The sequence below is a fragment of the Gossypium hirsutum genome, chromosome A03 (genome assembly GCF_007990345.1).
Source record: "Gossypium hirsutum isolate 1008001.06 chromosome A03, Gossypium_hirsutum_v2.1, whole genome shotgun sequence".
NCBI lineage: Eukaryota > Viridiplantae > Streptophyta > Magnoliopsida > Malvales > Malvaceae > Gossypium > Gossypium hirsutum.
The window spans coordinates 50902414-50928168 of NC_053426.1; the positions used below are offsets into that span (position 1 = coordinate 50902414).

Genomic DNA, 25755 nt, shown 5'->3' on the forward strand with positions numbered 1-25755 from the left:
AACATTTCATAAATATTTATAAAAATATTTTTGACTCGGTTTTATGAGATCGAGACTCGATACTTTGTTTTTACCCAATTTCTTCAATAATTTCTTTTTCTAACTAACCACTAAATCGGTAAAAAAATTTTATCGATATTTTCATACGATTTTCCTATTATATAAATATTAATGCAAAAATATTAAAATAAATTTCTCTTTAAATCAGATTTATGGTTATGAAACCACTGTTCCGATAACCTTGAATTTAGGCCATTACAGTTAGTTTCTTTGTTATACGAACTTACTAAGCTTAAATGTTTACTCTGTGTTATTTTTCATGTTTTATAGTGATTCAGAAACTCATTCAGGTTGGAAGCTTGTCAGAGCCATATTACACTATTCATTGGCTCTTTTGGTACTTTTGGTTAATTAATTCCAGTTATAATGGCATGTATATGTTAATTTGGTCAATGTTGGTATATAAGTGTTTTGTTAAAATTAGTCACTTATTTGGCTTGTGTTTGGTATATTTTGATGTATATATATATGTGGCCTTATCATATTTAATGTGTGTTTGGTATGGTTGAATGATGGAAATTAAAATGTGGTTTGAATATGCATATAAGATATGTTATATATATTGGTGTGATTTAGTGCTTTGTTATGGAAAACTTATAAGTATATTGATGATTGGTTTGAAATGGTATATTTGGTACCAAATGGGTGAGCTTGATAAATGACCTACATGATAGGTTTTGGTACAATTATGCCTATATGTATTTGGTCACTTAGGTAAATTTGGATACATGGTTGACATATTACATATTGTCATTTGAAGTGCCTAAAGGCATATTGGTTGTATGTGATGATTTTACATGTTTAAGACTTAATTTTGGCTTGTTTTGGATGCCTAATTATGACTTGTATATATGTAAAATGTAGAGTGTAGGTGAATGCCAAAATTGGGTGAGAAATATGGCTTGTAAAATGGCCTATTTTTGTCTACACAGGCAGAGACACGGGCGTGTGTCTCATCCATATGTGACACATGGCCAAGTGACACGACTGTGTGCCTCCTGTATCTTTTTAAGAGTGCAAGTCAGTATGCTCACACGGCCTAGCACATGGGTGTATGGCTTGGCTGTGTGACCCAAGTCAGTGAGTTATACGAGCATAGACAAGGGCTGGGACGCGGCCGTGTGTTCTTATTTTGTATGTCCACTCGGCCTAAGACACGGGTGTGTCTCTGGGCCGTGTGAGTCACATGGCCTAGCCACAAGGCCGTATGACCCCTACAGCTTCAAAAATTTTCATTATTTTCTGAAAAATTCTTTGAGTATCTGATTTAGTCCCGACTTGTTTCTAATGTGTATTTTGGGCCTCGAGAACTCATATAAGGGACAATATGTTTGATTTTGATTGGTTTCTAACATGAGTATTATATGATTTGAAATGTTTGAAATATCTGTTTATTTGATCTATAAACTCTGGTAATGCTCCGTAACCTTGTTCCAACGATGGATACGGATTAGGAGTGTTACACAACACCTTGACTTTGAATCTAGATAATGGGGACCCCTTTTCTCACGCAATTTGATCTCTCTTCCATTTTTCGAGTTGAGCTATCACCTCGATTGGAATAGATATACACAACCCCTCTACCCCCTACTCTAGTCAACTTTCTATCTCTTTCTCTAGCCTTTGATGATCCTCTAGCAAACAAATCATAAAAGTCAAGAAGTGATGGGAATGATCTTTCGATATCAATATTTGATATCCATAAGCTAGCTCTTAGTTAAGAAAATCCTATTATAAAGAGGGAGTTGGAAGAGGTAGAATCGACACCTGTCTAGCTTACCGTAAATGTAACACCTCTCACCTAGTCCGATCACCGGACCCGAGTTACGGGATGCTACTACAGTCACGGGAGCAGTGTCATGCAAAATATATCATTTAATGTAATTCAAAAGCGTTAAATTTAAGCATAATAACAATCTCAACCAATAACACGATTAAATTCAACAACTATTTGATTCTAGCATGAATATGGACAAATCTCTAAAATTTTAAAACTTTGAACAAGGTATCAATATTGAGGAAATAAGTATTGATATTTTTGTGTTAGGTATCGATACGTATTATAGGTATCGATACCAAATCGACATACTATCCAGTTTGAAAACTGTTCATTTGGTAAAGTATTGATACCTTGGTCCCTGATATCGATACTTTTACCCAGACAAACAATATCCAATGAAGGAAGTGATGTTTGCTACAATCAATATCCAAACAACACCTTGAATTTGAATCCAGATGATGGGGTGATTTCTCTCCTATTGTCGAGTTAAGCTATCACCCTGATTGGAATAGATATGCACAACCCCTCTCGATGCGATTTCCCAAGCTTGGATGATCGAAAAATAACTTAATGTGAAGAATCGTCTTGAAATGGTTCAAAAGGTGGAAACCTTAATCTGAAGCACTTGAATTCTTTAAGGAATCATAGCTATATTAAAACTATGATCCACTTAAACTTGATCAAATACTCGAATCTTGGTGTATCAATGTCACTACACCCCGGGATGGAAAACAGAGTGATAAGATAATTTTTTTGAAAGCCATAAACTTAGAAAGTTTGATAAGTTTGAAATAGTTCAATAAAGAACTTTAGAGAAAATTTCTCACAAAAGTATGATTTAATTTCAAGCAAAAATTGGTTTTACATAAGTAGCTTAGGTCGAAATTTATAGGCCTCTAAAATAACCTTTCAAGTTCCTGCAAAGACCTTTCATATTTAGCATTTTACTAGCTTAAAAACAAACAATTAAATTTGATTTAAACTCTTGATAGCTAGCCCAGAAGGCATGTCTCTTCACTTGACTTTGTGTATTTGAGAGGTCATGTAATGAACCAACAGTCACAGGTATTAGAAATTTGTTTCTGGGTTACTGTTCTCATAAATTGAGTCCGTAAATATTTGTTAGAAATATTTACGAAAGTTAGTTGAGTGGTTAATTAGATTTTGGTTAAGTAAATTAGTTTGAATAGAGATTAATTTAGTATAATGACTAGATTGAATGTAATGTAAAATTTGAAACATAGAATCAAGAAAAGTTGAAGGATTAAATTAGCAATTAAAACAAAGGTGCCAAATGTATGGTAAAAATTAAATACATGTGTAATAAATATAATACATACATTTGTAATACATGTATGTATTTACTTATTATTTAAGTTAATAATAATTATGTTAATATAATAATATAATATAATTAAACATAAAATAAATGAAATGAAATAAAGAAATAAAATAGAAAAAGAACAGAGAAGAAACGAAAAGGGGAAAGAAAGAAGGAAAGAAAAGAAGAAACGGGAAAATTGAGGATTTGGGATTTGAAGTTTAATTTGGTAAGTCAATTAAGCCCTTTTCTTTTAATTTTGATGTTTTAGAAGCCTTAGAGCAAAGTTTTGTTGAAATTTAATGAAGATTTTGGAAGTTCATAGGTTTTTGAATACGGTTCATGTTGAACAAATTATTGAATTAGGGATTTAATTGAATGAATTTTAAGTTAGAATTGATAAATGGATTAAATTGTAAAAGAAGCTATAAGTTTTGTGATGGAGGGATTGAATTGAAAGAAATTTTAAATTAGGGTTTTATTATGAACACTTGATAGTTAGGTTGAATTTGATAGGAATTTGAATAAGAATAAAGTATGAATAAAGTTAGTAAAGTGAATGAGTTAATTAAGACTTAATTGAAAATAAAGTGTAAATTGAATATAAATTCAATTATTTATTGAGAATTAGTGTTGTATTAATAGTGTAAATTATTTTATTTTTGTAGCCAACAAAGAACCCAAGATATCGACAAAGAAAGGAAAAGAAAAGGTTGACGAAGAGTAATCCGAGAATTACGGTTTGTATTTCTATAAACCGAACTTAATAATTAACTATTGCTTTTATTATTTAATGTATATGGTAAGTGAAATTGAGGTGAGTTTGATATATTGGGAATGAATTGAATTATCTTGTGAAAGTATGTGTATGATTGAAAAGTGTATTGAATTGGATTGGTTTGAAATTGTATATTGATTGAAAATTTATGTTAGATACCTATAAACATACATGAGTTAAATCGTTATATTGACAGTTTTTGACATGTTTTAGATGTATTTAATTATGTTTTGGATTGATTGAAAGTTTGGGTTTTAAGTTGCTTGTTATTCAAGGTTTGTAGGGTTGGTAAACTTGAACTATAAGGTTTATTTTGAGTCCACACGGCCTGGTACATGGGCGTGTGATCAGACTGTGTGAGAAACACGGCTTATACACTGGCATGTGGTTAGGCTGTGTGTCCCCTGCATCTTAAATATTATGAACAGATTGCTCAGGTATTGTCACAAGGGCAGAGACACGGACGTTTGTCTCAGCCGTGTAAGGCACACGGCCACAGCACATGGGCATGTGCCTGGCCGTGGGAAAGCTGCACTAGGTTCGAATTGAAAATAATTCCACACGGGCGTGTGTCTTGACCGTGTGAAACTAATTTGTTCATGAGCAATAAGTTAGAGAGTTACACGAGTAAAGGACATAGGCGTGTCCTGGCCATGTGAGCCACACGGTAAGTCAACACGGGCATATCATGGAGACACACGGGAGTGTCTCCTAAACCACACGAGCGTGTGGGTACTGTTCTTAATAAAAATTTTGGAATTTTTACGAAAAATTTTATAAGAATCTAATCGGGTCCCAATTTTTTTTTAACTTCTTCTTTGTGCCTTGAGGCTCCATTAAAGGGTCAATAAGACAAATTACTGAATTGTATAATGAATATTCTTGTATTATTCGTGTTTAAATTGTAGTGATGTAATGTTTCGTAATCCTGTTCTGATGTCTAAAAAGGGTTAGGGGGTGTTATAGGTTATGTCTTTTCATTAGTCCTTGGATAGCTTAAAGGTCATCATTTTCATGAAGTTTAATGCTTCTTAAAGTTGTTGTTTTGAAGTCATTTCTTCGTCCATAATCGAATGCCTTCTTTGCTTGTGTTTCCTCCCTTTAATTGGTGCCATGAATTTGCCTTAAGTGCATCAAAACCGAACAAAATTTGGAAAGCCTCCATTGGTCTTTTGAATAGTCACCTAATTAGGATTGTATATTCATTAATCACTTGAAACCTCTTCACATTCTTATTCAACTTAAAATAGATTAATAAAAATGAAAATAAACATACTTTAACTAATGCATTAAAATGACAGCCAAAATAAATAATAAACTTATATAAACTAACTCAAACATATTTAACAACTAAGATGCTTAAATGCATGGTTTAATTAAGATGTGAACTAAATGAACAAATGAGTTACTTAATACATGGCCTTATTTAAGATGCAAACTTTAACTATCATGGTAGTTAAATAATGCATGTCATAATTTATTATGCAATCTTAACTAACATGAGAGTTTCATAATGCATAACTTTATTAAATGCAGAACAGATAATACATGTCATAATTAAAAGATGTTGATTAATAATGCATGACATTAATTTAAAGATGCTAAAATAAACTAAAATAAAATTAATTAAAGTCTTTGAAAATTTTCCCTTATTTAATCAAACCCATTGGAAAAGTCATCCAATGTTTGAATGACTTGAACCACGTAAAGATTTGGAAGTTTCCCTCGATCAAATTGGGTTTGCTCCTACAGGCTCTTCATCAACCTATTAAGAGCCTCTTTAAAATGTTTAGCTCATGCTCTTGTGATTGGCCCAACTAGTAGATACAAAGAATCGGATAAACCCTTAGATGCTTCTTGTGAATTTGGGCTTTGAAGATTTAACCCATTTCCATATTGTCTCGACTTGTCAGAATTGGTTTTGGGCTTGGTACTTGGGCTCACGTCACCTCTACTCTAGTCACTTTGGTCATTTAAGCCTTGCTATTACAACTCCATTTCATTCCATCCAACCAAACAATTGAATTACTGATTATAGCTTTATTCCATTACAGCCCTATTCCATTTACCCCAACTAAATGTGGTGTAGGTGATTGCAAGAGAGCGATCGTGGTTAGGCATGAGGCATTAATGAGATTAACGGGGAAGCCGTTATTGGGTTTATCCTTAGACGAATTCTATTACGAGTCGATTTTAAGACAGTGTTGTGAAATTCCAATTGGATCTGTACATACTCTCGCGGAAATTTATGGGTCGTTGTTGCTTAATGTAAAAGAGTACTCAATTCCTATGATAACCATAGAGGGGTGCTTGGTGGCTAGCACTTATCAACAACATAACATCATATAAATACCAAACAACATAGACGTGCTCATCACAAGATAAACTTTTATTTCATTTCCCTTTTCCCATATTTCTCGATTTATGATTATTTCGTTTCGTATATCATCATATCCATATCATGAACTCTTTTTCATAACTTTCCAAGTTTCGAATCATCATAAACACATTCTTACTCAGACACCTTAGTGTCATTTTCAACACTTTCTGAAATAACTCTATTGAAAAGTATTTATGTCTATAAGTAAAACAAAAATTAGATTGGATCATACACATCACACTATCACAGATTTATATGGCATATATTTCTAGACACTTTACGCATCTCATTCGATCTGAGAATCAACTAAACCGAAGCTCTGATACCAATAAATGTAACACCCCTAACCCACATCTATTTTCGAAACAGGGTTACAGGATGTTATCGGAGTTTACAAAATAATTTCACATAATTCCATTATTTACTTATGTTCATATCAAAGCTGTCCACTCGAGTCACAGTCACTAAATCATTTATATCTTGAGTTACAGAACTTCAAATTAAGATTTGCTAATTTTTCCTAAAACTATACTCACATATCTTCTTACCATAAAATTTTCAGAATTTTTGGTCTAACCAATAAGTACAGTTTATTCTTTAAAGTCTCCCCTGTTTCGTTGTCCAACAGTTTCAACCCCTCTTTACTAAAAATTAATTATATCCTCATACGAGATTCGAATAATGTTCCTGTTTGTTTCTTTTGAAAATATACTAATTAATTATTTTAATAAACCCCCAAGTATTTTTATATATTTTTAATGATTTTACAAAGTTAGAACAAGGGAACCCGAAATCATTTTGACATTGTCTCATAAAAATTCAAATATCTCATAAAATGAAACTCTTTTGCTTACACCGTTTCTTATATGTAAAACTAGACTAAATAAGATTTAATTTCATATTTTATTTAACATCTATTTCGATTTCCAAAATTTTTGGTGATTTTTCAAATTTGGACCACTGCTGCTATCCAAAACTATTTTAGTGAAAAATGTTGATAACTAAGCTTATAACACCTTCACTTCCTTTCAATTAAACCCTATACATGCCATATAAACCTTAAGATGCATGATAAAATTTACCGAAGTAATTTGGATAGTTTGCCCTGATGTGTTGATCTGATCCGCCGACCCCAAGTTAATCTACAAAGAACATTAAACACACAGGAGTAAGCTTATGTAAGCTTAGTAATTAAGTTCATAGGCTCAAAATATAAATCTTACCAAAATACCATAGCAATTCAATAAGCAAGTTTATACACATATCTTTTGCCATCCACAATTTCACACGATGAATTCATTTCATTGAGCTCAATTTCAAACATCAAATTAGATTTCAGCACGTAATTTCAATTGTCACTTACCATCACTTGTTAAACTAGAGAACGTCTTACAGATTTGAGTACGTCGTTTGCTTAATGCCACGATTCACAGCTCAATATGATTTTCCTCATGGAAAATACCATACCTACGTTTCACAACTCAGTATGGAAAATACCATACCTACGTTTCACAACTCGGTATGGAAAATACCATACCTACGTATCATAGCTCAGTATGGAAAATACCATACCTACGTATCATAGCTCAATATGGAAATACCATACCTACGTTTCACATTTTTCCATGGAAAAACCATGGTCTTATCCGTCAATTCATCACAGGTCACAACACGAGCATACCAATCTTGCGCTTTTCCTCTATTTGAACTTCTAATTCAATTTTCACATTGTTTCTTGATATTAACAATTCAATAGAAAATATATGAAATAACACATTACATCATTCCCATATTAACAATTAATAAACAAGTTCAACCATATGAACTTACCTGAGCCTATTTGTAGAAGTTATGAAAATTCAGGGACTAATCGGAAATTTCCTCTATTCCATGTTTATTTTCGGATTCTAGATCTATAATATAGAAGTTTCCATTCATTAGCATTCATTTCAGTTCTAATTCACTTCATAATTTATGCCCTTCAACTTTCAAAATTACACTTTTACCCTAAATTTTACAGCTTTTACAATTTAGTCCCTGTACAATTCACCCATCAATTAAGCTAATTTTTCTTAATTAAAACCTTACTCCATTATTCTAAACTACTTTATTCCATTATTATAAACTATTACAAAATCTTTGATAATCATAATTTCAACACTAAACCTTAATTCACAACTTTTTCACAATTAGGTCCTAAAATCAATTTCTATTGAAATTACTTGATAAAATCATCATACAACAAAATTAAAGCTTCAAATCCATGTTAATTCATCATAAAAAACCAAAACTTATCAATGGTAACTTTCAATTTTGTCCATAAAATCAAAAACTAATGAATTAAATACTTGAACCTAATTTTAAAAGTTACAAAAACATAAAAATCTCAAATAAAAAGCAAGAATTGAACTCACATATGGAAAAATATGAAAAACCAGCTTCTTTCAGACCTCCCATGGCATTTTGGCTGAAGAAAAATGATGATATCTTTAGATTTTTCAATTTTGTCTTTATTTTATATGCTAAATTTGTTAAATTTCCAATTTTACCCTTATTTCTCCTTAATTTCTTGCTGATTTTCTTGCCCAGACCATCCAACCCATTTAATTTGGGTCTAATTCCTTCTAAATCCCTCATTATTAATCACTTAAGCTATTTAATCACTATTTAACAAATTTTGCACCTCTTTCAATTTGGTCCTTTTTAATAAATTGACTATCCAAACGTTAAAATTTTCTAACGAAACTTTAACACTAACTCACTAACACTCCATAAATATTTATAAAAATATTTATGGCTCGGTTTATGAAGTCGAGGTCTCGATACCTCATTCTCGACCCAATTTGCCTAATTAATTCTTTTAAATCACCAAATTCACTAATTCAAAAATACTTCTATATTCACACTTGACTCATAGGTATTAATTTATTAAATTTTTGACTCACTTATCGAATTTAGTGATCTCAAATCACTGTTCCTGACACCACTGAAAATTAGGCTGTTACAGTCTCGACTTGTCCGAATTAGTTTTGGGCTTGATACTTGGGCTCACATCACCTCTACTCTAGTCATTTAAGCCTTGCTATTACAACTCTATTTCATTCCATCCAACCAAACAATTGAATTACTGATTATAGCTCTATTCCATTACAGCTCTATTCCATTCACCCCAACTAAATATGGTGTAGGTGATTGCAAGAGAGCGATCGTGGTCAGGCATGAGACATTAAAGAGATTAACGAGGAAGCCATTATTGGGATTATCCTAAGTTGGATTCTATTACGAGTCGATTTTAAGACAGTGTTGTGAGACTCCGATTGGATATGTACAGATTCTCGCGAAAATTTATGGGTCGTTGTTGCTTAATAGAAAATCAATTCCTATGACAACCATAGAGGGGTGCTTGGTGGCTGGCACTAATAGGGGATGTAAGGTTATTCATTTGTCTGGTGGAGCTTTTAGTGTGCTATTGAGAGGTGGGATGGCTAGAGCACCTAGGGTAGCTGATTTGAAGTTTTATTTGGAGGAACCTAAAAATTATAAGACCTTGGCTGTTGTTTTTATATATATTTCATTTTTGGATTAATTCATTTAAGTTGAAGCTAAAATGGGTGCTGGATTTTTGTTGCAGATCAAGTAGGTTTGCCAGGCTTCAAGGTATTAAATGTGTCATTGCTGGGAAGAATCTTTATTTGAGATTCACCCACCGTACTGGCGATGCTTGGTACCAAAGGGTGTCCAAAACGTTTTGGATTTCCTTCAAATTGATTTCCCTGACATGGATGTGTCATTGGCGTCTCTGGTGAGTATCATTTCCATGAATATATACTTCTTCATTTCGTCTTTTGAGCTAGAACATTGAACTCTTATGCAAAGGTGAAAAAGCAGGACCTTGAGTTTGACCATGGCTACTGTTACTGCAATAGTCAATTTTATATTTCTGCAGATAAGACACCCAGTTCTTTTACATATATATATATATTATGTTTTCTGTTTCACTGCCTGAAACGGCATCGTTCGATTCCTTTTAAAAAAAAAATTTAAAATGATGAAGAATAAAGTAACTTTAGAAAACTTATATAAATAATTTAGCTTTAAAAATTTTTGTTATGGAATGAAATAATATAATATTTAGCGGAGTATTTAACGACTAAATATTAAAACAAAAAGCATATATAACTTTTTGCCATTAAGTAGATGAAAAAGGAATGTCGTCAGAACACGTTATCTTCCATAATCTTCACACCAATCCAACCTTTCTTTCTTTATCTGCTAAGAGTAAAAAATAGCTGACAGCGGCGGCGTTGGTAATGACGGCCACCAGCGATCCGAACCCCGAAGTTTCCGACGAGCAGCAAAAACGATCGGAGATATACACATATGAAGCTCCCTGGTACATCTACGCTATGAATTGGAGCGTCCGCCGCGACAAAAAGTACCGACTCGCCATCGCCAGCCTCCTCGAGCAATACCCTAACCGTCTCCAGATTGTTCAACTCGACGACTCCAATGGCGAAATCCGGTCGGATCCCAACCTCTCCTTCGACCATCCCTATCCCGCTACTAAGACCATCTTCATTCCCGACAAGGATTGCCAGAAACCCGATCTTCTCGCTACCTCCTCCGATTTTCTCCGCATATGGCGGATCTCGGATGACGGTTCCCGCGTTGACCTCAAATCGCTCCTTAATGGCAATAAGAACAGTGAATTTTGCGGGCCTCTTACGTCTTTCGACTGGAACGAGGCGGAGCCGAAGCGAATCGGGACTTCCTCCATTGATACGACTTGCACTATTTGGGATATCGAGAAGGAAACAGTGGATACCCAGTTAATTGCCCACGATAAGGAGGTTTACGACATCGCTTGGGGCGGAGTTGGGGTTTTCGCTTCCGTCTCAGCCGACGGTTCCGTTAGGGTTTTCGATTTACGCGACAAGGAACATTCGACGATCATCTACGAGAGTTCGGAGCCGGACGCGCCGCTGGTGCGGTTGGGGTGGAACAAGCAGGACCCCAGATATATGGCGACCATTATAATGGATAGTGCCAAGGTGGTTGTTTTGGATATCCGTTTCCCGACGTTGCCGGTGGTTGAGTTGCGGAGACACCAGGCGAGCGTCAATGCCGTCGCTTGGGCTCCCCATAGTTCCTGCCACATTTGCACTGCCGGCGATGATTCTCAGGCGTTGATTTGGGATTTGTCTTCGATGGGTCAGCCTGTTGAAGGTGGGCTTGACCCTATTCTTGCATACACAGCTGGGGCCGAAATTGAACAGTTGCAATGGTCGTCGTCTCAGCCTGATTGGGTGGCCATTGCCTTCTCCACTAAGCTTCAGATTCTAAGGGTATGAATTGCAGTGTGAAGTTAGGTTTTTCTGTTTGTTTTGACATTAACCAACATGCTTGCTTGATCTTCCATTTGAGTTAAGAATCGAGTTTCACTTCTGAATTCAAACTCGATTTAAAATTGACTGAACTGCAAGTTTTCATTTCACAAAATATTTTGCAACTTAAATACAAATCTCTACGTAAAATAAGCCGGCATTTGATACGACGTCGATAAGAAAAACAACATTCCACCATTTTTTGATATTTAAAAGGTAAACTATAAAAATAGTCACTTTATGTCATGTTACATTTTAGTCACTTTTGTTTAAAATATTACGTTTTAGTCACTTATATTATTATTTTGTTACGAAGTGATCACTTTTCTGTTAAGTTCTATTAACTCCCTAACTGTAATCCTACGTGGCAGTCCAACTAAATATTACTGAATTTGTTAATATATTTACGCATGTATCACATTACAAAAATAAAATTTTAAATACTTATATTTAATAAAATATGTATCTCATTACAATAATAGTTATTTTCTAAATAACATATTGTTTTATAATTTTATTTCTTATTTAATATTTTAATTTAATTTTAATAATGCATATTTTATCCTGATGAAGTATGTATTAGCAGATTCAGTAATATCTAGTTAGATTGCCACGTAAGATTACCGTTAGGGAGATAATAAAATTTAATGGAAGAGTGATCACTTCGTAGTAAAATAATAACATAAATGACTAAAACTTAATATTTCAAACATAAATGACTAAAATGTAACATGAGACAAACAAAAATGACTATTTTTATAGTTTACCCTATTTAAAATTAACATAACATTACCTTTTAAATGTGTACAATATCCTTTTAAATGTGTACAATATCCGACCCAAACATCGAATCAAAATAACAAAATATTTTATTTTTTACTACATTTTTCAGTTATCAAATATATATATTTTTAATTTTTATAATTTCTTCTACTACATTCTTCACAATTTTCTCAATATCTTTATAACACAAAATTACTAAAATATATCAGAATTTATACGAACAAGGATTTAACATATCAGTGTTGTATTATTATTATTTTCAGCAAGTACTGCTTATTCAAGTACATAATACCATGCGCCATTATCAAAGTAGCCACAACACCACTCACCGTTTAGGGTTTAAGGGGGGTTCTCTGTCACTGGTATTACATTCACGACCGACAATCCATATGCAAACAGCGATTTAAATTCCCTGCGAGAAACTCTTAACAACCCAAGCACGCTAGAACAAATGAAATCAAAGTAAAGAACACGGAAGCAATACGCACCAAGCTCTAGAGAAAATTTTAGTTTGTCACCACCTGCACCCTCTCCCTCATTTGGGTGTTAAAGATCACGACACATGAAGTAGGCATTTGGGTTGCTGCGTATCTACATGATTTCAATGGAAAAGAGCCATCACATTCATTCTCTAAAGCACTTTAAGGAGAGTTAAATGAAGCATTTTCTTGCTTGGTTTTCAGAAAACTCAACCATCTTGCTTTTCTCCCTACTCCGATCCAAAATGAGGTCATTATTGGTATGAAGTATGAACAAAACCGACTCAGTTGCCTTGTACGTGTCAAGGTTATCGTCGTTGTCCTTCAGCTAAGCTAAGCTAAGCTGGAAGCACATTATATTCACATTCCCAACTTCCATTTATGTAGCTTGTTATGGTGTCTTCCACTAAATCTTCGAAGATGGCTTCACCAATCTCAACACCAATATAACCAGTGTCAAGTTGAAGGTCCATCCATGTTCCAGTCTTAGCCAGGTCTTTTCGGACTATCAGGTCCAGAGTACAAGGCAATGGAGTTGGGAGCAAATGCCAATAAACTCCCTCCCAGACTTCTTGAATTGTATTTTTCATGTTTGGGATAGGACGAATATTGGGTTTAACAAATGAAACACTAGGGGAACCAAAATAGTACTCACAAACCTCTCTGACTACTTCGTTAATGCAATCAAAGAGCAGTTTTTGGTCTTGACAAAGCTGGTTGGGCAAGTATTCCACCTCGTCAACCAACAATGGGTCGATAAGCAGGTCTGAAGAAAGTGACCGGATATAGACTTTGTCCCAGCTGAAACTTGAGGCTTGCAGCACTGCCTTTATGTGCTCAAATATTGATTCCTTATCAGCCATACAAGTTTTAATTCGATTGCTCTGATTTGTGGCCAAAGAGTCATGTTCTTCGAATCGAATTCTTAATGGTTGAATGGATGTTTCGCCTGAAGATTGGTGAGCAACTTGGCATTAGGAAAAAACACTGTGGCTGAACAAACTTCAAAGCAAAAGCCAAATGTGAAATAAACAAAAGACTTCTCTCATATTCCTACCGGAATAAGTTCTGATGCTTGCGGGGCTGATAAGATCATCTGCGAATATTGGGTCAAGAACAGATACGGGGCTTGAGCGCTCTGGTATATCAGTAACACTCTCCAAACGTTCAACCTTTTTCATGACTGATGAGTCTGATGGAGATGATAATGGAGAAAAAGGCTGTTGGTCCACTTCCGATGAATCCTGGAGGAGAAAAAAAAAAAAAAAGGTTGGATGAGACATCACATATACAATGCAGACAACAAAATGGAATAATCGCATGATACGCAGAAGAGCATCATTTTCTCTTATGGTGATTTTAGCTTTGCCTTCAAAATAATAATACAAAATTGAGACATCTGGCGTCCGATATCTCTCAGTTTTTTCTAGGAAGATGTGAGACCTAATTGAAAGGCATAAGCAGCCGGTATTCAATCATTCTGAACTTCTTAATGACATCAAATCTACATATCAGCAAACAACATTACCATACCTGTTTCAAGTACCAAGGATTTTGTTTTTCATCACAAACTTCATATATATCAACATTTTTATCATCTGTGATAATTGAAGAGTCGCTCGTCTCTGAAGAAATATCCAGTGACTTGCTTTCTTCATGAACCATCATTTCAGTAGCTTTAACAATACTCACAGACTCTGCATATGAAGGTTAAATATTAATAAACCTGGGATATTCATGATTATCATCATAAATTAAACAAATGCAAAATTGTACCTTTGGAACTCAATTCATCTTTTATAGAACAAAAAATTGGATCCTCTTTGTCATTATTCACACTAGTGTCAAGGTTGTTTGAAATTGCATTATCGCTTTCAACTTCATTATCGCTTTTGTTTTCAGAAATGCAAAGCTGGCCATCGGTCTTCTCTGCCCTCATCCTTAGAAGGCTGACAAACCGATCATTTTCACTCACCATTTGCAATTTGTCCGAGCCTGCAAATCTCATCTGCGCAGTTGTAAAACTATGCTCCAAGTTCCGACCAGGGCTGCCGACAGGGGATGTATTATACTCAGGAAGAGAAAGAATCCTACCTAAGGTTTTTGGAACCTGTGTACTCAAAAGATCCTCATTTTGATCCTCGTTTGTTAGCAGATCAGAGAGATGTTTCTTGGCCTCGATATAGATGTTCGAGACCCTTTTCATGGAAAAATCAATAGTCTCATATTCCGTGCTTAGTTCGGAGCCCTTTAGCTTGCTTGTTTTTTCTCCTTTTGCAACATCAATGGAAGGTCTGCCAATTCTTCCAATAAAGAATTGGTCTTTTGTTGGAGAATTCATCCCAAAATATTCCTTAACTCTGCCACTGTCCTCTGAATTTTGTTGCTCAGCTGGAAATTTTTCAGATATACCATTTGTGGGGATTCTTTGTTGGTCTCTTCCCATGGCATGTTTCAACTTTCTTTTTATCTCAGCAAGAAAAAAGTGGGAACCAACTTTCTCATTTGGCTCCCGATGACTGATAATGTACTGAGAATCTGAAGGTGAGTCAAGGCTGCTTCCAGTTTCAGGAGTTTGCAAGCATGTTGACCCAGGCTTCAAAACTACAATTTTATTTGAAGCTTGAGAAGCCTTATTTCCATCTGAAAGTTCTCTTTCCTGAGATTTCAGTTTTCTTCTAAAGAAATTACGCTGCTTTCTATTAACAGGCTCATTGCGTTGTCTTAAACCAGTGGATTCCATGTCTGAAAAGTTTGATTCAGCAAGAGGCTTAGACTCTTCATCCTTTAAATGAGCATCTGGCAAGTCTTGAACGTATTTCAACAAGTTCAGATCAGGTAAAAGTTTCAAAAACAATTCCTCATCTAAACTTGAAATGGGTAGTGCATCCATGACTCCGTTCGAGGCTAGGAGTTCCCCATCTTCTGTAAGTTGGTTCCCAATAAGAAACTTCTGACTCACTAAGACCTTGATTGCCTCATTCAAACTTTCTTCAGAACCATAGCTCTTCGGATTTTGCTCAAGCTGGTCATGATTCATGCAATTGACTCTTTTCTGATGGATTTTCCGGAAAAACTCTTCCATTAGATTATCCATATCGAGATTGCTTGTAGTTTGTTGCTCTGGTTTATGCTGCCTAGATCTTTCCGGTACCAAGTTCTCAGCAACATCCATATGAAGACTGCTACTGGAACTTTTCTTGCAAGTTTTGTTTTTTCTGTTCCAATTTTTCCTTCCATTGCCTCCTTCCCCAGAATAGAACTGTTTCACTTCAACTTCACTATTACTTGCTTCTTTCTTTGCAACCTCTCCAGACATTTCCTCTTCTAGGAGTTTCTTCACACTTGGCTTACATGCATCAATAACTGTTCTTTCCTCTTCACCATCCTGAAAAACTTGGTAATATCAATAATAAATGAAAAGCCTTTTCCATTTCTGTTATCTTAAGCTCATCTACCCATCTAATGAACAATGTTACTTGGAATTGTGTCAAATTCGGATGTGTTTAACTCAGTTGTTTTCAATTTTCAAGTTTTTCTATGTATATTTAGGGTCCTTGGAGGGTCATATCCCAATACCCATATCTAGGTATGCATACATGGGCACTTCAAGAAAATGAAGAGTTGGTGCAACATAACTAATGAATATATTAGAATTCTCAAAATTATGTTGGATTTGGGTTAAATTTCCAAAGCTTACAAGTGATCTGGGACAATCTTCAGCGGAACTAGTCAACGTTTCAGGTTTATTTCTTGTATTTGGAGCACCTGCAAAGTTAAAGAGAAAATGCAGCATTAAGTAGTGCTTAAAACTCTATAAAAGAAAAAACAAAAACAAGTAGTGCTTAAAACAATACAGAACAAGAAATCAAACCGAATTAACTACAAAGAATAAGAATTCTCATAGCAGGTTTCTGTTCATTTGGATAAATAATGATTTATTGTTTAAAACCAATGCTACCGAAAAACATATTTCCGATTAATGATATAAACAGGCCAAATTATATCTTAATGCTATAAGGACAACCCAAAAGACCGTTTATTATTACTTGCAACTTTAAATAGAGCTTCCATGGAAATGTTTCAAAGTTACTTAAAAGAACTTACCAACTGCATTTCTGTCCCCGCGCCTTCTATCAGAAAGCAGTCTGCGAGTTGATCGACTATGGCGGAAGTCAAGCATACTAATCAAGCCCCACATACAGCCCAACTGATCCTTTTCGTATCGTAGAGAACAACTATTTGATCTTTTGGCCATGATTAATGTGGTTCTTATTCAGATTAGAATGCTTTGGCAATTGAAAATTTCGGTTGAAAGGTAATTTGGAATCTGCTAAAACAGATAGAAATCATGAAATTGCAGAAACATAGATTACGTCAGTAATAAGGGAACTGCAGAAACATTAACATTGCCTGATTCAGTATCGATGAACAATAAGCAAAATAGGTTCTTTATGCATCTTCCTACGATAAAAGTCTATTTAGCTGAAGGTTTCACAGAAGAAAATAAGCTAGCCAAGTGGTGAACCAGAGTTTTTCATTCTACTATCCTTAAGAGTTGGCATCTAACAACAAACATCAGCATCAGCAACCAGTTCCCTTATTTTCAATCCATGAACCAACGCTTAACCAAGTTGGTTCCTACAACTATTTTTAAGAGTTGACAAGACTCAGAAATACCAGCATCCAGAACTGGTTCCCTTATTTCCCACCTATGAAACAGAGTTGGCATCTCTAACAGAGCTTCCTTTGTGTGTGTTCGTGTGTACACAAAATCAAGTGGTAAAGAATCTTGTCGGCAAGAACTGGAAACAGACACTCTAAAATCGGGTCAGTCCAAATCTAATATGATCATGAGAGACTGTTGACATTAATGATGACGATGGTGATGATGCAGAACCAGACATTTCTCTTGACAGATCAGCTTTAAAATTCATCAACTCTTAATTTTCCTACTACACATTGCGTAAGCCTTTATGATACTCATAAGTCTCTTATCTACCACATGCACCACCTAAATCCTAGTCCAGCAGTTTTATACAAAACTTTATTTGTTCAAGCAACCCTACTTAAAAAAACAACATCCAATAGGTCTGAAGTTCAAATTCAAATACAAATTCATATTTATGTTCTTTACCCTGTCCCAGCATAACTATGTACCTAAAATCAAGTTTTAAATACAAGGTTGATTTGAACTAGAATTTTAGCTCTGTTCGTTTGTGCAATCATTTAAAAAAAATTTGACATCCAGCAATTATGAAATCCAGATCTAACTAGATTACATCCAATGTAAAAAAAGAAGAAGAAGTCATGATTGATTTGATGAGGGAAAAGATGAAAGAAATGCATGTGCCTGAAACAAAGAGTTCCTTAAAATTCAAAACCATCAAGAACTAGGAGATTGCTTCAGTCAAAATGTAGTTGGATTATGTTACCATTAAAAGCAAAAAAAATTCCCAACAGTCCAATTTCAACAACTCAAGTTTTACCAAGAAACTTAAACCACAAGTTCCATAGTCAAAAAACTTTGGATGCCAAAGGAATCAAAGCTTTCTTTTTTTGACTCTACAAGCCCTAAACCAGAGCCTCAAAATCCTCGATAACAGACCAGAGAAGTGTTACCTTTTCTCCTTGGATCTTCACTTCAACGAAAAGATCAATTGCATTTCAAGCATTCACATTGATTACCCCTTAAGAATTCATTTCCCAGCTCTTATGTCAGCAAAGAACCATGCAAAATTATAAACGTGGGAAGTGATCAACGCCTTGAACCTCCTCGAAGATGTGCCTCTGCATGGCCTAAAGTTGGATTCGGCATATCAACAAACACAAAAAATGTATATTATAGAAAACCCAGAACAATATTTATGAACAACCATGGAATTGAAGTCCTGAAAAGACTGAACAGTTTGTTTTATCCAATTTCAGTGACAAGCTCTCCATGAATGCCATATCTGAAACTATTACATCAAACAAACAAACAAACTCCCACTTCTTCGATGAATAACAACCGAGAATCAAGCTTTCTATAAACACCCAAAAGAGTTTGAAAATTTGGAAGGAAAACAATTGAATACAAGGGAAGTGGGGAGATTCAATCAGAAGCAAAAGCTTTAGTTCCAATCACCCACCATGAAAAAAAGAAAGGAAAAGATCCAAAAGATGGAAAATTCTTTTCATGGGGATAACATATTTTGACAAGAGAACAGGAAAGAAGAAGCTTTATTTGGAACCGACCCATGATTCTTAATGAAGAAAACTGAAAGGGGAAGGCATTTGAGAGTGAGAAAAATAAGAAAGAAGTAAATAGAAGAAAGAAAAATGGGAAAGTTGAAGGAAAGAAAAATGGGAAAGTTGAAGGAAAAAAAAAAGAAGCACAATAAGCTTACATTACACAGTGAAGAGATGGAAAGAGAGACAGAGAGAGCATAGCGGAAGTAAGAAGTTCTTGTAATTGGAAGAGAATACGTGACAGTTGGGGTTACGTTGATTGAATTGGACCCCACTGTCTTATTCATTACACGTGTGCACTGTTTGGATTATATGTGATGATACGTATTCGGAGCTCTATATATTACATATTTTTTTCATTAAAATTTTACCAATTGATACCAATTCGCATGCATAATTTTTCTTAAAATAAAAATATTAAATTGAAAAAAAAATATTTTTGTAATTTTCCTTCAATCAGGGATTTAAATAATAATTCGTATAAATAAATAGTTAATGAAAATAATAAATTTAAAATTTTATCAATTTAATTAGCTTAAATTTAAATTCTTTTATATATATATATATTCAAATCTCTTCATACACATTTTTTATTGTTTTTAAAATAAAAAGATTAAAGTGTCATGTTATAATATATTCAAATCCCTCTACTTTTATTTTTAAAAATTTAATTTTTCTACTTTTTAGTTTTTAAAATTGAGATCTAATTTATAATATTATTAAATTTATTTTGTTAAATTTAATCTCATTTTTTAGTCACATTGCTATCAAACGAGTAATTTTTTTTAAATGTCTCACCAACAAATTTAAAAAAAAACTAACACTTGAATATAAATTTTGAAATTAAAAAATTAAATGAATTAAATTCCATTAAATAAAAATACATGAATTAAATTTTAAATTGTGAAGAGTACAAAAACTTATGACTTATTTTTTATTTTTTAATAACAAAATAAAAGGATGCTTCAAATAATAAGAAGAAAAAGTAGTAGTAGTAGTATGAATCACAACCCTTTTTATGATACATCATATAGAAAGGCATGCTACATGCATTGTAAGCTTACCAATTCCATTTGTTACTTGATGGTTATTATTTCTATTAAAAATTTTATCATCTAGGAAAATAAAAATTTAAAATATAAATGTGTTTAAAAAATTGGCACGAAACTAATTGATAATAATACATGAAATATGTACGTTATTAAAATAAAAAAAATTATTTATCATGGTGTTGTTATCAATATTGAGTAGGTGTCGAGTTAATTTATGATACTAACTCAATCAAATACATTATTAATACTAAAAATTCTATTATACGTGTTTGCATGTGAAAACCACGTATTTAAAGCACATGTGTGTATTTAAAAATAACATATAATAAATAATAAAACGTAAGGTTTAAAACTAATAATAATATTAACAAATATGCAATATATACAAAATTAAAATAAAAAATAGCTGAACTAGTGAGTAAAATAAAATTGACATAAGTAACTACATCATATTAAGAATATTAAATGCACTTCAATTGTTTATTATGGTGTTGTCGTTTTTCTATAGCACGTCAAAAAGTTATCAAGTTAGTGCAAAGAAAATTCAATATTAAAAATATAGTTTTTAAAAATTAAGTATTGAGTTGACTTATGACACCAATGCAATCGGTAACAAATTTGGTGAGAGAAAACTTTTTAAGTTAAAAGTTAATTAATTTTTTTTTCAATTACTTAAGAATTATTGATAGTATGGTGGTAAAAAAAAGTGTTTATAAATTCATTAAACACGAATTCAATTTCTAGATATGTTAATTTTAATTCTATTATTTTAAAACTATAAAAATGTATGAAAAGACAAAAAGTTACCAAAATAATAATAGTAATCATTTAATAAAATGATATATAAGTCATTTCCTAACAGAGTTGATAACAGGTTAACCCATAACACCAACTCAACAAAGGGTTTTATTAATAGTAAGAATTTTTTTATTAAAATTATTAATATTAAGTATAGACCTATACTAATAGAGGTATCGAAGTGTGAAAATAAAATTAAAATGTATAAAAATATTAAAATAAAGTTTTAATTGAGTGATAAATTAAATATATTTTTAATGCAATTGATGTGGATTGAAATTTCACCATATACATATTTATTATTTTTTTTAAAAGTGAAAATATAAAAATATCCCAAATAATATTATTTATTTTAATTATGACATGTGATTCTCATAAATTTTTAATAGAATAAATGTCTGATTGAGTTATGACACCAAGTATAGGGTGGACCTAATTTATGGACAGGCGAAGCTGTTAAGCCATGAATTCAGATCTAGGTTATTATGTTTTTATATATAAATGTGGTGTTTTAATTTTTGTTATCGTATTTATGTATATTTAATTATTACATGGTATACAATATTACTGGATTAAACCGTTTGTTTGAATTAGAGTTGAAGCGAAATGATTGTAAAAAACATTGTTAGTTGGGGGAGTACAAGTTGCAATGACAATAAGGTTGACTTCATTATTAGTTAGTAACTACTTCTCTTCTTTATTATTAAATAATTAATTGCAAATTTTCATCTAAACTTTCTAAAAGAAACCACCATAAATATTAATATTTTTTTTAGATGTATGAGTTTGGTGTCTAAATTACTAATTAATTTTACAAGTAATCTAAGTTTTAACAAAGACTAGTCCAAGTAACTTAAAATGGTTGCTTCTCTTTGTGGAAGTGTTGGGTCTAAGAACTACTCTGCGGAAGGGCTGATCCCTATAAAAGTTCGTTTTAGGGATAAAAAAGAGGATTCGAATAGGGCTATGCTGGTGGATTTGACTGTGGAACCAATAATCTCTTGGAAAGATATGTTAATAGGAAAATTCTCTATTATTCCAGGGAAGGTAATTACACCGATTGGTATAGAGGTGGAGGATGATTTTGAACTTTTGGAAGGGGATACCAAGAAATCTTTTGTTAACGATATTCTTTCTATTGAATTTTAGGAAAGGATTCATCAAAATCTAATTAAAGACAAGGCACTACTGTGATTCTAAAACTTTTGGGATGAAACATTGGTTATTCGACCTTATAGAACAAAATTTATAGCCTTTGGAAGCCTTCACCATTTTAACTATTGGACATCAAAAACACTTATTTCTTGGCCAGATTTCAAAACAAGGTTGACTATAAAAAAGTTCTTTCTGAATGTCCCTAGATTATTTTTGGTCAGTACGTACAACTTTAGACGATAAGTTTTAATCTTGCACAACCCTTTCTAAGCATAGTGATGTCATGGATTAGGCTCTCGGGTTTACCAGGGTACATGTACGAATGAAAGATCCTATTTGAAGTTGGGGAAATGGTTGGGAAGGTTGAAAAATTAGATATGAATACTAATAATAGGGCAAGACGGTGTTTTACTCGTGTTGCAGTGTACATTAACTTAGACAAGCCATTGATGTCCCAAGTTCTGATCAATGACACGCTTTAGCGAGTTGAGTATGAGTTTCTTCCAACAGTTTGTTTCGGATGTGGGAGATATGGGCATGTGAATGAGGCTTGCCTGAATAGGGTTTCTGGACCTAGTGTTGAAAGAGAAACTCCGCCATTTGGATCATCATCGATGGACTTGGTGATGGTTGATGAAGGCACGAAGGGGAGGTGTGAGTTGTATGGGCTTTGGATGCTTGTGGAGAGAAACTCACGGCAAAAATCAAGGGAATTTCAGGTAGTGGGTGTTGAAAATCCAGCGAAAAAAGTTGAGAGGTCCCGATTTCATGCTTTGATTTTCTTAAATAAGGATATGAGGGTTTCTAGTGATGAATATAAGATTTTGGTGAATAACAATATAAAAGGAAAAGAAATCCTGGTAGGTGGCTCACAAGGGACTGCTTTTAATTCATGTAATCTGGGCCTTATAGAGCGTGGGGGTTCAAAATGGTCATCATAGTCAATTGGGCTTTAAAAAAATTACTGGCCCACTGGGCCTAAGTAATAAAGAAAATGTTCAAGCAAATGGGTCCACAAGACCAAAGGTTATGAAAGGAGTTTTGGAAAATCGGAGTAAAAAAATGTTAAAGGGTAATGAGAAAAAAGAATTTGTTAATTACCCAAAAATCAGGCCAAAAGTCTAGGCCGAATGTTGTTAGTATGAGAGTTAATTCATCTAATTCGGATAAAGTTTTGGAAGCTTGTAGGAACCACTAAGTTAACTTAGATGAAAGCAAAATCGATGGTCTTGCTGATGTCGTCAGTGTGGCTATAGTGGTGAACTTTGATTCTGTTTTACTTAATGATTTACATTCAAAAACTATTTCTTATTTTAATCCTGCTTTTGAGGGACCGGTGGAGTTGCAATTTTGGTGTTAGAAGGCGGTCTTGATCTTGGGAAGCACACGATAGTCACTTTCAAGGAAAATAAAATCTAAAATCCGGTAAACAGGCAGATGGGGATTTTGAGTTGGGTTCTGGTAGGGATTTTTCACGGCCTTCTGGACGAGTTTCTGGAAAGAAAGCTAGGGATGGTCGAAGTGGAATGAAGCTAAACAAAATAATTCATTGTTAGGGAAGTTGTTTTAAATCATCCGATAGCTCGCGAGTTCCTTTGCTTGATTCTATGAATACCATGGCTAAACTTATCACATCTCAGCTTGCTGTGGATGTTGGTAATTGTGATTTGATCAAGGTCGGAGAGCATTAGATTGGTTTGGAGTCTCATAGGCAGTGAGGTTTGTCCTTCTTTTCTCTCTTGTTATGAATTTAAATCTAACCATATTTTCATAGAGCTGCTAATGATGCACTAGTGCTAAATTTCCCTAAATTTTTTGGGAGTATAACTGTAACAGCCCGTTTTTAAGGTTAATCAGAACAGTGGTTTCGGGACCACAATCCAAAGTTAAAATATTTATTTTATTATTTTATTAATTTTTACAGTATGATAGAATGTTCGTGTGAAAATTTCGTAAAGAAATTTACCATTTGAGTAGTTAATCAGTAAAAAGGATTAAATCGCATAAAGCGTAAAAGTTGAATTCTATAAGTTAAAGGTATTAAATGGCTATGAAATTAAATAGTGGGTGTCCCTAAGTGGTAATTATCCCATAAGTTTTGATAGTGGAATTCCATGGCTTGGTATTGTTGAAATTTATGATATTATTAAAGGTTAAAATGGTAAAATGGTTAAAATATTAATAATAAAATAAATAAAAAAACCAAATATCATCATCTTCCCTCTATCTCTCCACCAAAAATGCATGAATTAAACAGCCATGGATGAAACTACTTTCGTCCAAGCTTTGAAGATTAATAGGTGAGTGGTTTTTGCTCGGTTTTTAATTATTTTTACGTTTTTGAGCTCGTTGCAGCTTAATCTAGCTAACTCGTACCTTCATTTTCGAAACTTCTATAGATTTTGAATGATGCCATTGTTTAATGCTTGGTTTTTTAGATGTTTTATGATAGATTATTAATGTTTGAAGCTAGATTAACAAGTTTTATAAAGTGATTTTTGACAAAAATGTCAATTAAGGACTAAATTGAGAAAAGTGTAAAATTCATGGTTAGATGTGTTAATAAAAAAATATGGGCTTCTATAAAGTTTTATTAAATTCGGCTAGGCTCGGGTTTGGCCAAAATTGAATTAATTTCATTTTTACGATATTAGGGACTAAATTGGAAAAATATAAAATATTAGGGGAAAAAGCGTAATTTTGCCCAAATATGTATTATATGTTAAATTGAATAATTTGGAGGTTAATATATTGAATTTTATATTATATCTAGATCAAAATAATCAATTACCGAAACTAGATCTGGGAAAACGAAAAGTGGACGAATAGCCAATAGTTTTATTCGAGCAACTCGAGGTAAGTTCGTAACTTTTCTATACTTGTATTTGTTGAAATGAATGTATATAATTGAAATACTTAAAATATGAATGCATTGATGATATTTTGTATTCGTTACCAAGCGTCGTTTGAACTATATGAATTCATTGGATACGAGTGACATGTTACTAGGATTACCGTATTGGTCGAGCTCCTGCATTTGTTGCGGACTCACCACAGCTCGTATGAGCTTACTAATTCAGATCGTAAGAGCTTACTGTTTCAGCTCATCAGAGCTTATCGATTCAGCTTGAAAGAGTTTACTGTTTAGCTCTATAAAGCTTACCATTTTCAACTCAATAGAGCTTATTGTTTATCAACTCAAGAGAAGCTTACCGACCATGAATCGAAAGAGCATGTATGATGATGAATTGACAGATTACTAACATTGTTCACTCGACTATCCTTTGAAGTTCTAATAGGTTCAACGGGCTTGAATACTGTTTATACGGATAAGTTACGAGTTATAAGTGATGTTAATGTTATGTATGATATATGAATTACATGGTATTGATGTTATTTGATGAATTAAATATGGAATGAAGTTATATGTGCTTGAGATTGAATATTTATTGTTTTTACCTATGGTGACTTGATGATTACATTGATATAATGATACTAATCTATTGATGATTTTATATGCTTATGCATTGGGCAAATTTGGTTGGATTGTATTG

At 33.4% G+C, this 25755-nt stretch overlaps 2 protein-coding genes and 1 long non-coding RNA gene across 6 annotated transcripts; 2 read left to right on the forward strand and 1 right to left on the reverse strand.

Moving 5' to 3' along the window:
* Positions 1-10491: 10491 nt before the first annotated feature.
* On the reverse strand, positions 10492-19417 carry LOC107893709 (uncharacterized). Of its 4 annotated transcripts, XR_005914962.1 has the most exons (9): positions 18588-19395; positions 17073-17295; positions 16666-16733; positions 14742-16353; positions 14499-14662; positions 14023-14209; positions 12975-13914; positions 12816-12898; positions 11777-11795 (listed from the first exon to the last, which is right to left on the reverse strand). XR_005914962.1 is itself a non-coding variant. In XM_016818768.2 (7 exons), the coding sequence occupies exons 2-7, from the start codon at positions 17221-17223 to the stop codon at positions 13304-13306; spliced, it is 2793 nt and encodes a 930-aa protein (XP_016674257.1). In that variant the 5' UTR covers positions 17224-17295; positions 18588-19417; the 3' UTR covers positions 12714-13303. The 4 variants fall into 4 exon arrangements, 1 of the variants encoding a protein (XP_016674257.1); XR_005914960.1 differs by having other exon boundaries at positions 10492-11795; positions 12816-13914; XR_005914961.1 differs by lacking the exon at positions 11777-11795 and having other exon boundaries at positions 12714-12898.
* LOC107893708 (WD repeat-containing protein LWD1) lies at positions 10630-11795 on the forward strand. The gene has a single exon (XM_016818766.2). It carries the CDS (start codon positions 10630-10632, stop codon positions 11668-11670), a length of 1041 nt encoding a protein of 346 aa, XP_016674255.1. The 3' UTR covers positions 11671-11795.
* Positions 19418-24312: 4895 nt separating the features above from the next.
* On the forward strand, positions 24313-25714 carry LOC107894859 (uncharacterized). The gene is made up of 2 exons (XR_005914977.1): positions 24313-24501; positions 24975-25714. It is a non-coding gene; the product is annotated as an uncharacterized lncRNA (long non-coding RNA).
* The last annotated feature ends 41 nt before the right edge of the window (positions 25715-25755 follow it).

Bases quoted from the DNA above. Each gene is read 5' to 3' on its own strand.
- LOC107893708 (XM_016818766.2), top strand. From the start codon at position 10,630: ATGACGGCCACCAGCGATCCGAACCCCGAAGTTTCCGACGAGCAGCAA.
- LOC107893709 (XM_016818768.2), bottom strand. From the start codon at position 17,223: ATGGCCAAAAGATCAAATAGTTGTTCTCTACGATACGAAAAGGATCAG. The intron at 16,734-17,072 runs GTAAGTTCTTTT...TTAACTTTGCAG, and splicing joins CGGGGACAGAAATGCAGTTG to GTGCTCCAAATACAAGAAAT. The intron at 14,210-14,498 runs GTATGGTAATGT...TTTCTCCTCCAG, and splicing joins ATCCTTGGTACTTGAAACAG to GATTCATCGGAAGTGGACCA.